Raw genomic sequence first — 12,510 nt, 5'->3', positions numbered from 1 at the left:
TATGTTTCTCACAAAGTGCTTTCATTTAGCCTGACAAGCCAGACCCACATCAAGAAGTTGGGTCTGGGAACACACCATTGGCAGGGCTCAATCCGAGGGGCGGGATAAACGGTTGTCTTTCAAATTCCCTCTGCACGCAATAGGATAGCACTACAACCAACCAGAGCAACGAAGAAGGTGAAGTGGAGCTAGTTGATAGATTAAACTTCTGGTCGGCAAAACTCTGAACACATCTTCCTTTCTTAAGAATGACTTCAATGCCATTCTTTTCTCAAAGAAAAGCAGCCAAAGCCAATTCGAAAGACCACTGTTGCCAGCTTCTTTGTGTACAAGTGACATGCCGAACCGCGGCAACTCTGCCATCATTATGTTAAGCCCACCCACCGACTCTATACACGATGTGATTGGCCAGACCAGAGTTTGGTTTTTCCAGTTCGCAAGCCAACGGAGAGTTGCTAGACTACCCTGGCTGCAAATTGGATTTGCTGCCACTATGGGTGCGTCTAGATTTCTAGGCTAGCTTTTACCACAACTAACAACAAACACAACATCGGTATGAATACAGTAAGAGCTTCGTTGTGCAGCATAACAGCATCATTCATTATAACGGCAGTTTGGGCAAGTGTGCAGATACACTCGTGACGTGTGATTGACAGCTTCGGACATTATAAAGAGAGTGTTCTTTGATCGCTTTCTGTAGTTTAATCACAATTTAAATAACAGATTTGTTTCATGCTACTAACAGAAACAATGTGAAGTTTATCGTTTAGTCACTGGCTTGATTCACTGATGCACAAATTAAACAATTTAGAAAGAAAGTCTGAGTGAACTTGAATGATTAGCTACACATCAGAAATCACTGATCACAGATCAGGCATTAATGAACACTGTTACTTACTAGCGGTGCAGTCAAATCCATATCGTAAAAAAAGTATGTTTGTAAGGCCTGTGCTGACATTGCGATTAAATGTAAAAAAATAAACCGAATCCATTTTCTCCAAATTCTCTGAGTGGGCAAAGCAGAGAAAGGGGAGGTAACCTTTCCCCGTATGACGACATATAGGGAAGATTCCAGATCGGCCCATCTGAGCTTTCATTTTCTCAAAGGCAGAGCAGGATACCCAGGGCTTGGTTTACACCAGGGGTGTCCAACCCTGCTCCTGGAGAGCTACCGTCCTGCAGATTTCAGTTCCAACCCTCCTCCAACACACCTGTCTGTAATTATCTAGCACCCTGAACACCATGATTAGCTGGTTCAGGTGTGTTTGATTCAGGTTGGAGCTAAAATGGGTGGTAGCTCTCCAGGACCAGGGTTGGACACCCCTGGTTTACTACCATTTCTAGCCACTGGGGGACCATAGATATGCTAGGGCAGGGGTGTCCAATCCTGATCCTGGAGGGCCACTGTCCTGCAAAGTTTAGCTCCAACCCCAATTAAACACACCTGAACCTGCTAATCAAGGTCTTATTAGGGATACTATAAATTTCTAGGCAGGTGTGTTGAGGCAAGTTGGAGCTAAACTCTGCAGGACAGTGACCCTCCAGGACCGAGTTTGGACACCCCTGGGCTAGGGGAACTCATATTAATGTTAAAAAAACCTCATAAAGTGACATTTTCATGTCATGGGACCTTAAATGAAATGCTGAGATTCAGTTTGCATGGTCTATCCAGGGAAAGCAACCTGAACATGTGGCTAGTCCAGTCCAGAACATCTTTGTGTGATACTAAGGAATGTTTTCCACAATTGGTAGAAATCTGACATTTTGAAGTAAAATATTTGGCATGAATGGGTAAATGAATCAATCTAACAATCAGTCAGTGGACAACAAATACAACCAATCATCCATTAAAAAAATTACATGCACAGTTCTGTTTGGTCTTCAACTTCACAGTCACACAAGGTTTAAAACGAACAAGTGGCTTCAAAATCAGAAAATATAAAAACTGCTGCAAAACTGCGGAGCAAAGAAACGGGCAGGGGGGTTATTGGCGTGAATGCTAGAAAATTGAACCGGGATTGTTTGCACCTCAATAATGCTCGAGATGGAAAATTGAACCTAATTTCGACTCACTGATTCTCAAGAAGGGGAGAGAGTTAAAATAACTGCAAGTTGTGCACTGCATTGGGCTTGAGTGTGTCACTATATCACACAAACCAAGTTTGCTTCTCCTCCTCTGTGTAGGTTTCATTTACGTTTGATGATAAAAATAATAAGGAGAGAACTCCATGACTCGATGCAGATTCGATTAAAGACCTACTTATTTTTGACAATAAACTTTTAGCGCTATAGCTCGATGCCGAGGCTGACTGCTAAAGAAAATCAAGTTTAACCTGATCAACCGTTGATTCTCCCTATCCCTCATTTCGGGCTCATTTTGACAATGCTGTAAAAGCTATTTCATAGCCATTGTAAAAGTAGAGATCGATGGTGAGGGAGGATTGCCATCGGATCGTATCTCCTTTGGCCAACTCAAAAATCCAATTGATCTGCTGAAATCCAGGCTCAAAGAGAAGCACGAAAGCCCTGCTCGCTCGCTTCTTTGCTCGCTGATGATAGGCTGTAGTTTAGAGACCGTTTTATCCCCTTTTAAAGTAATCACCCCCATTACCATCTATCATTGCATTTGTCAGGGGAGCATCATTTAACATCTGCTTTCATCTGCGCTCTGCGCTGGGAGACGGTTCTCCTGTGGAGAAGGCCTAAACGCGCCTGGACCAGCCGGTCCGTCGGTCAGGACGGGACGCCGAGAGACGCTTCAATGGCACTTCACTGGTGTCTTCATCAGAAATGTTAACTGCTCTCCATCGTCGAGGAACGACCTGCAGCGCAGATCTCGCCACAGACGAAGGAAAACGAGCGCTCTGAAGGTATGGACCCAGCCTCGCTGTGGCTTTTACGGAGGCTGTGAAGCTGTGCGGGTGTGCCAAGGCTTGGCAGGAAGGTGCATTCGTGGGGAGAGCAGGCCAGGGCCGAGCTCCGGCGTAATGGCTGAAGAAATGAGATTAGCATTGGCCAGTGTTCCACAGACATCCTACCTCCACCAGTTTAATTGAATTAAAGCAGCAAACAAGAGTTTATATCTTTATGACTGGGAGGGAGCCACAGTATTGAAAACACTGACAAGGGCCATTGTTGCATCCTGAATAGGATTGTTTGTATTCGTGCAGCTGTGTGCGTTGTGTACCATCCTGCCGTGCTCCGCTCTCTCTCTTTTTTTTTATTTTGAATATACCTTCCCCACTGTGAGAATTGATAGGTATTTAAATCTACACAAACAATTCAACATTTACATGTAATGAACTCATTTAAATGAAACTCTTTTTAAATTAAGTTACAAATTGCAGCTGTAAAAATAAACATTTCAATTTCTTATTAAAAACCACAATATTAAAGACAATAATTAAATACAAAAAAGCAAAGTTAATACAATGGCGGCTTTATTTTTGCAGTGAAGCATCTAATCGGCGGGCATGTCAAGGCAGCATTTCAAATTTTTGTTTAAGTAGTGAATTACTAAAACTGAAACATGCAAATAAAGCAATATATTCTAATGTTATTATTAGAATTTAAAAATGAAATTAAAACCTAAAATATAAAAATAAAAACTGATTCAAAATAATGTATTATATAAAAAATACTAAAATAAGTCATGTATTCACCTTTGTGTCATTTTAAAACTAAATATGTGATGAACTCATTTAAAAGAAACCTTTTTTGTGTATATAGGCTACTGCAGTTGTAAAAATTAACAACTGCTTATTAAAAACGAAACAATGCTAGACAGTAATTAAATGACAACGCAAAGTAAATGCCCAATGATGGCTTTTGTTTCATAATTTTTTTATCTATTATGCGCATTCCGGGCCTGCAGTGAAGAACCCAATCATTGGCGGCCGTGGCTCGGTGTTGTTGTCTCTCTCACCTCTTCAGTCTTTCACAGTGGAGAGAAATGAAAGGCTCTCTACCAGCCTCCTGCCAATGCCAATTAGCCCAGGTCAGAGGTCATGAGTCTATACAGCACTCACCAGTGGCTGCGATTCGCTCCATGGTAATAGCTTTAATGATTATTGTCACATCCACATCTACAACTTTGCAGGTAACAGCAATTGAGTACAGTCAAATTAGATTTGTCAAGGGACAGGTCAGACCCGTAGACAACAGGGCTGTCATGGGAATGAGTGGAAAACATGTTCATTCTATTGAAGTCAAAGCGAAAAGTTACTAGTACTTGTGTATCAGAGCAATGCTGGAAGATTGCCCTCAGAACAACATAACGTAAAGACACTTTAGATAGAAGATGTTCTGGTGATCTTGGTCTATTGGGTCTGATAATAAGATTGTGTGGAGTTACTGAGGTGAAGTCTAGTGCAGTCTTTTTAGAGCAGTATTAGCTTTCTAAAGTAACGTTCATAGCATGGTACACTCTACTGTTTAGCTCAGGAAATTTCTTCTTGAATTTCAAGGCCTAGTGTAGGACAGCGAGGTTAAGAGCTTTAAAAACCAAGATTACTAGACTTTTAAGGTCTTTATATGAACAAAAAAATCAGTTTGTGGGGAAAATTTTAATGCTTTATGTAAAATATATATTAAAAAGAAAATGGACATTCATTGTTGACACAAGAAAGAACGAAGTAGTGTAATTAGCCTAAATGAATCAAGATTTCTGAAATGTTCTCTAATTCAGGAATAATCATGATTATTCATAATATCAAATAATATTATGAATAATCATAATAAAGCAACAATTAGCTTTAATACATACTTTTAAATATCTGTATTAAAACGATTCACATTTTGCGTGGAAAAAAATCATTTTCTTAATGGGACTTAAAGGGACCAAAAAATGAAAATTGTCATAATTTACTCACCCTCATGTTGTTTCAAACCCGTAAAGTTCATAAAGAGATCGCAAAACTAATCCATATGAATTGAATCATATGGCTCAAATGTGCTGAGTAACACACAAGAATGGACCTCATTGGTTCTTACGGAAGCTCAATCATGCTGAGTAACACACAAGAATGGACCTCATTGGTTCTTGCAGAAGCTCAAACGTGCTGCGTAACACACGAGGATGAACCTCATTGGTCATGCAGAAACTCAAACATGCTGAGTAACACACGAGGATGAACCTCATTGGTCATGCAGAAGCTCAAACATGCTGAGTAACACACGAGGATGAACCTCATTGGTTCTTGCAGAAGCTCAAACGTGCTGCGTAACACACGAGGATGAACCTCACTGGTTCATGCAGAAGCTCAAACATGCTGTGAAACACACAAGGATGAACCTCATTGGTTCTTGCAGAAGCTCAAACGTGCTGAGTAACGAGATTGAACCTCATTGGTTCTCGCACGTCAAGGGAACACGTTTGAGCTTCCGTTTACTACAACTGATGTGTGAGTTGATGAATGTTTATATGTGAATAAAAGCCTAAATTAAATTTGTCAAGCATATAAAGAGATCATGTTTCTTTAGAATATTTGGACTAAACCGCTCAATTCATATGGATTTGTTTTACGATCTCTTTATGAACTTTTTGAAGCGTTAAAGTGGTAGTTGCGTAGCTGTCTATGGAGGGAGAGAAAGCTCTCGGATTTCATCAAAATGATCTTCATTTGTTTTTCCGAACATGAACATGAGGGTGAGTAAATAATGGCAGAATTTTCATTTTTATCCTTTAAAATAAAATGGAAATGAAAACTGAAAAAACAAAAATAAAAGCAACATTCATTAGCAATAAATACTGTAATAGTATGTAAATAATAATAAAACCGTCATATACTTTTAAACTTTTATGATTCTCTCTTTTTTCTGTGGAACAAGGAGGATATTTTGAGAAATGCCAATGATTTTTTGTTTTTTAAATATACAAAACTGTTTGGTTCCCAACATATCTTCTTTTGTGTTCCACAGGTTTGGAATAAAATGAGGTTGAGTAAATTTTAATTTTTTAATTAAATTACTCACATGCACATAAAGCCCTGTGATTACTTGAAGAATTTCGACATAATGGTCACATTATTGTTTTTTAATATACATTTCATAGATTGCAGAACATGTTTCTTCGCTTGTTCTCAACTTAACTGAGCATTGAGTACATACCACTCAAACAGTTCTGTATATGTCAGAGAGGAAGAGCCCGTCTCCGTGTGCCTTTCGAAAAGACATGGACATTATGATAAAGCGGCAGCTTCCCGGTGTCACATGTGGGCGTTACGACAGAAAGGTCAATATTATTTTTCTAATACGGCACTTAGGAAGAAGAGCGGGAGGAGGAAAAAAGGGAGTGCTCTCGCTTGTCTTATTAACATTTATGAATAATTTAACCTGGCACGCCTGGCCATGGTCCAGACACATCATTTCTTAATTGCAATCAGAGGGAGGAAGTAGGTTGATGCACAGTGATGTATGAATGACAGGCGGGGGGAAAGCTGCTGCAAGGGAGGATGCAAGAACGATCACTTTGACTTGTTATTGACCTGGTTCTATGCGTTCGTAAAGGACTTTGTCCCTATATAATAATATTAAAAAAGAACAATTTAATATCAGGCAGTGGAAAACAAGAGCAGTGCAAATAACTTTAGCTCTTTTAGAAGTATCTGTGATGCTGTTAAAATGCCGTTCTGGCAGCTAATAATGAGTGCGCTTAAGGGACTTCAGTAAATTTGCTGAACCTTCCCCAACGTGCTTGGCATGGTTGCTAATTTTTCAAAGGCAAACATTTTTACAAAGCAAGTTAAGTCGCAGCCAAATTAATGGCGCTCCAGTGCAAACTTTAGATTTATGGAGGCCCGGTTTTCTTTCTAATCCCTTGTTATTGTGCGGCTATAACAAATGATGAAATAACTCTGACATGTCTGGCTGCTGTTTTTCAAAAGCAGCGTTTTCCTGCATTTCAAACACGGAGCCACTCAGAGTACGAGCGGCCTGCATCTCGGAGATGAAAACGATAGCATTTTAATTAACTCCGTCTACAGTCTTGTCCACTCCACCCAATCGGATGTTTGTTCGCAGATGTAACAATTATAGGGAGATCATATGAGCACAACAGAGACTGAGCGTAAACCTTTCAGATGGTTTGTATCAGCTCCGACCAATGCTTTGTTTTGCAAAACATATCAATCGGGACATTAGAGGAACCGTTCTAACCCTCATTAGAACGATTTGGTCGGTGTCTGTGTCTAAACCTAAAGCTGCTCTTCAAGAAGTCTAAACAATCTGATAACTTTATTCAAACGAATTCATACTTGAAAATGATTTAATAAGCATGTTTTTGGAGATAATTAGCTGATCGTTAGAAATCTTGATTTAATTACAAACAAATATTAAACAGCAAATCTGCTTTATAAATACTTATTAGATGTACCATTATTTTTAATCACAGTTAGCAGTCATTTTCCTGAGTTTCAAAATTTGTGTTGTAAAAAATGAGACTTCAATACCGTCAATTATTAATGTTCTTGCTTTAGCATTTATTTATTATCAACAGCACTTAGCCATCTTTCTCAGTCAATCCCCCCTTTCACTTATGATTGCTGTGTCTTCTGGGATAGGGACGAAAAAGCAACATTGCACTGTGTTGTTTTGAAAAAATGCAACTCTTTTGTGCCAGCACAATTATTCTAGCATAACTGGCTTGGGAATATAATGCAATTATTTCTGCTGGCTAATTATTCGTTTTCATAATAAAGGTAATTTTTCACACAGCAATTATAAGTGGAATCGATGCTTTGAATGAGATGTCGCTCTCTAGTTTTCTTTCTCTCCGGTCAGGTGGAGCGACTGTGTGCTTTAGCAAACGGGATTAAGAGGCAGGCCCCTCTTGGGCACGTACGGCGTTGTCCTGGTAACCATTTTGATGCAGTCGATGATGGGGCACACGCTCAGGCAGAGAGTGCAGCCGGTGCAGCTGTCCATGATTACAGGAAGATGGGTCTCAGGGTCAAACTTAATAGCCTGCAAAAGAAGAGGAAGGGGAGGGAAAAAAAGCTATTACATTAGAGCAATTATCGACTCTCCATAGGAGGATTTCCCCACTCTTGGGAGAGCTTTTCATGGAGGTAAAAAAAGCAACAACAATGACAGCAACGAGCACAACAGTGCCGTTCTTTAAGGCAAATCGCTGGGCTCTTTCATGGGGCACCAGCTTTATTAATTTCAGACTCTGCATTTGGCTCTTCAAATATGCGGTGAATGAACTCTCCAATCGAGTGACCTCCAAAGGCAACATATAATCTGAAAACATTTACTAGTTTACCATATTTCGACGAATGAAATCCAGTAGTAAAACAGCACGTGTCATAATGTGTAATTATCTGTACCTGGTAGCCCGAGTCATTGCAGGTCATGTAGCATTTGCCACAGTTGATACACATCTCTGGGTCGACGAGGGCCTGCACTTGTTCTGTGTTGTCCAGCTCCTGGTAGGCGCCAATATGCTTCAGCGCTCTGGCAATCACATCCTTTCCGGGGAGGAGAGGCAGGGATTAAAATGGCAAGAAAAACAGCCGTAGCGTCTCAAAGAAACAGTTTGAAAGGCAGCATTCCGTTCTTAAGTTGGCTTAATTAAATCAGCGCTGGAAGGAGCTGATTGGTTTTGATGTCTGACTGGTAGTTTGTGATCTCCATTTCCTCCTAGAGATCCCTCACGGCATAATCACCTCGAGGAATAAAGCCTTTTAATGTTATGAGCAGCAACACTGCATGTGCTACAAAAGACAGCATCGGATTACAGGATGCTAAAGACACGTATGTGGATTTGTGTACGTTTCCGTATTGTATGTATAAGAGTTGTCAAATCAGCGTGTTAATGTAGGGTGATTAATTATTAAAAAATGAATACAATTAATCATACCCCCTGACCTGATCATACATTAAAAAAAAATGAAACATGACATGTCTTAAAAAACATATGATAGGCTGATATGTCTATATGTAACAAATCGTATGCTGATATGTCTATTTGTAACAAATCTTATGCTGATATGTCTATATGTAACATATCTTATGCTGATATGTCTATATGAAACATCTTATGCTGATTTGTCTATATGTAACATATGACACAGCAGGAGAGGATGCAGCAGTCATATGACATATGCATGTGTATTTATGACAATAACTATAATTAAGAAATTACAGCTAATTAATATATCAAGCGTATAGCGTCAGTTCTGGCAAGTCACGTTAGTCAAGCTCACATCAGCTGACTGTCAGCTGATCACGTCTACCTATAGGAATACGGCGTCTATCACAGCATACATATATAAGCTCCTTCAGTACTATCAGCAGCTATCGCGTTTCTCCAGAGCTCATTTACCCTCCTCCATCCCCAGCTCCTCCTCTCGTCCAGTCAGGATTTGGTATTCTGATTCCCCTTGAATCAGACTAAATTCCCGAATTATTTTGTACATTTAATATCGACATTAATGATATCTGCAAATACATTATGTTGGTTCTGTTCTGTTAACCCTAAGGGGGGTTATTGCTGCTCTCCCTGCTCTTATCCATGCTAGGCTGCATGGATGCGCAGGGAGTTCTTGCCCAGAACGGAACCATACCGCCAATCCAAACTGTATGCTAATAGCATAGACTGTAAAAAAATATGGACGTAGTGTCCATAATGTCACCCATAGGATTCTGAAGAGCAGTTTTGAAGCATTAAGTAGGGTCGAGCTGGCCGTTGCCATCTTGGCACTCCCGGATAACAAAAACTGGACAAAAAGGCGGGACGTGGGTGGAACTGAGGTTATGTGACTAACAGACAGCAGACAAACGGCTATCCACCTGTCACTTAAAATGGCCACCCCCTTAATTATACAGAACTTTAAGGCTTTATATAATGTAAACGAATGAGTTACAAAAAAAATTCACCCCCCTCACAGTTGTCATGAAGGGTAAAATTTGATATATAGACCAAAACCACAATTTGTATCAGGCTGTAAACATGTTTTTTTTTTTCTGCTGTAAAGTTGGCCATTTTAACATCGCTCAATGAGATTCTGCTCCCTTTTGGAGCCTGTCCCTAGCGGCCAGTCGATGAATTGCAGTTTAAGTCACTTCCGTATTGGCTTCAAGAGAAACTGGGGGAGGTTGCCGCTTGGCTAATAGTCAATCAATCATCTTTGACGATAGTGGCCCTGACAGAAATGTGCACTACTGTTCATAAGTTATGAGTCGGTAAGATGTTTTTGAAAGAAGTCTCTTATGCTCACCAAGGCTGTATTTATTTGATAAAAAATATATTGGTAAAAAAAGTAGGGCAGAAAAATGCGATATGCGTTAACTTGTTAAATAATGTGATATTTGATATGTGATACGATAATGCTTTAAAGCTACACTGTGTGATATTTCCCCCCATCTAGCGGTTAAAAGGTATATGACCATCCAGTGAATATTAGTTTCTCTTCCTCTCAATTCCGATTTCGTTTTAACTCCTACGGTGGCCGATTTAGTCCAAGATTAATATGGCTTCCAGTTCGACCTCGTCCAAATTCGACACAGTGCCATGGAGTGTTAAAACACGAAAGGCGAAGCTTGAATTTACGGGTATGTCCCTCTTTGGCTAATGTACTTTCAAGATGGAGGGGCAACATGGCGACCCGCATTCGAACCCCTTACCCGTATGTATTTTCATTGGCATATTATAAACTTACGAGAATACTTTATTACTTGAAAGAAGTAAATATACATTAATGAGCATATATTTATATTATATATATTTTTGAATGAACTAAGTGTTTTTAGCTAAGAATAAACTAAAAAAGTTACACAGTGTAGCTTTAAGTGTGTACAATCAACTTAAATTATATAAATTTAAAAACTAAAAAATATATAACCAATATATATTGGTTTCACATTCTTTCTGGAAAAAGAAAGCATCAAAACAACTTCTGAAAGTGTTTTAGCATTACATAAAAAAGAAATGTCACAAATCTCATTTTAACCAATGTAAAACATTAAATAAATACTAACTCTTTGCTCAACTTGGTAATGTATAGTTATATCAACCTGAAAACTTCACATCAAGCACATCCAGTCAAACAAAAACAGCTGAAATTAGGGGTGGACTATTAGTTAATTTTGTTATTTTAATTTATCTTTGTACTTTAAAATAAGAACAAAGAGGCAAATTACAAACAATAGGACACATATAATAAAACAAAAAGATACAAATGTAATAAAAAGGACTACGTTTTTCAGGTTGGTCTACATTAGATCTATTTAACAGTACATTCAAGTAAGAAACAATACAGGAAATGAATAATCAAATGTAAAAATAAAACACTGCATAGTCTTCACGTGAATTAAATGTACATTGTTTCATATTAAAGCTACAAAAGTTATTCAGTCAAGAGCAGCGAGTGATTTTCTTTTTTTCTTTTGTTGTTTGACAGACAGCAGCAGGTATACTGTATTAGGCTGCTGTCACTTTAAACTTTTCACACGCTTTGGGTGTGTGTCAGACAGCGGGAGTACAGCAGTGAGTTTTTTCTGCAGCTTCTTGCACTTAACTCTATTTAACATCAGGAAAGTCACACATAAGTAACAGTCGTGTGCCCAGTCTATTCCCCCGCTATATATGCGTCGACCTAAAATTTGACTTCAGGACCACTATCGTAAAAGATGATTGATTGACTATTAGCATATAATTTGGATTGGTGGTATGGTTCTGTTCTGGGCAAGAACTCCCTGCGCATCCATGCAGCCTAGCATGGATAAGAGCAGGGAGAGCAGCAATAACCCCCCTTAGGGTAAACAGAACAGAACCAACATAACCAATTCAAGGGAAATCAGAATACCAAATCCTGATTGGACGAGAGGAGGAGCTGGGGATGGAGGAGGGTAAATGAGCTCTGGAGAAACGCGATAGCTGCTGATAGTACTGAGGAGCTCTATATATGCATGCGGTGATAGACGTCATATTCCTATGGGTAGACGTGATCAGCTGACAGACAGCTGATGCGAGTTTGACTAACGTGACCTGCCTGAACTGACGCTATACGCTTGATTTTCCGCAGCTTTTTGAAGTAGCCTATTAAAATCATTCAGATATCGCAAGCCATTGCGATATGCATATCGTGTCCATTTGCGATATTTCAGTCTTCAATGTCACATGATCTTCAGAAATTATTTTAATATGGTGATTTGCTGCTCAAGAAACATTTATTTTAAACGTTGAAGTGCTGCTTACTATTTTTGTGGATACGTTAAAACTGTTTTTTCAAGTTTTTTGATGAATAAAAGTTCAAAATTTAAAACAAATCTTTTTTAACAACATCTTTACTGTCACTTTTGATCAATTAAATGCTTCTTTTGAATGTCAGTGCATACATACAATAATAATCAAAGCAATATATTTTTGTATATGAAGTATAATTTGACTAATCAGCATATCATCTAATTAATTTGTAATTAATTTGAATACATCTTGTAATTGACTGACAGCCCTAAAATCTATAATCGCTGTAAAAATGCAATGCCTCAAATACCAAATGGTGAGAT

General features: G+C 38.9%; 1 protein-coding gene across 2 annotated transcripts in view; it reads right to left on the bottom strand.

Moving 5' to 3' along the window:
• Positions 1-6,020: 6,020 nt before the first annotated feature.
• Positions 6,021-12,510, bottom strand: part of dpydb (dihydropyrimidine dehydrogenase b) — a 194,473-nt gene continuing 187,983 nt past the window's right edge. For both annotated transcript variants that reach the window (XM_079818480.1, XM_079818481.1), the window contains 2 exons: positions 8,328-8,468; positions 6,021-7,962 (listed from right to left, as the gene is read on the bottom strand). In XM_079818480.1, the coding sequence (XP_079674606.1) occupies positions 7,798-7,962; positions 8,328-8,468 (306 nt within the window). In that variant the 3' untranslated portion in view covers positions 6,021-7,797. The remainder of the gene's footprint in view (positions 7,963-8,327; positions 8,469-12,510) is intronic.

The sequence above is a fragment of the Gobio gobio genome (assembly GCF_949357685.1).
Source record: "Gobio gobio genome assembly, chromosome: 6".
Classification (NCBI taxonomy): domain Eukaryota; kingdom Metazoa; phylum Chordata; class Actinopteri; order Cypriniformes; family Gobionidae; genus Gobio; species Gobio gobio.
The sequence above is the reverse complement of the archived record's forward strand: the minus strand, read 5'-3'. Positions and strand labels throughout refer to the sequence as shown.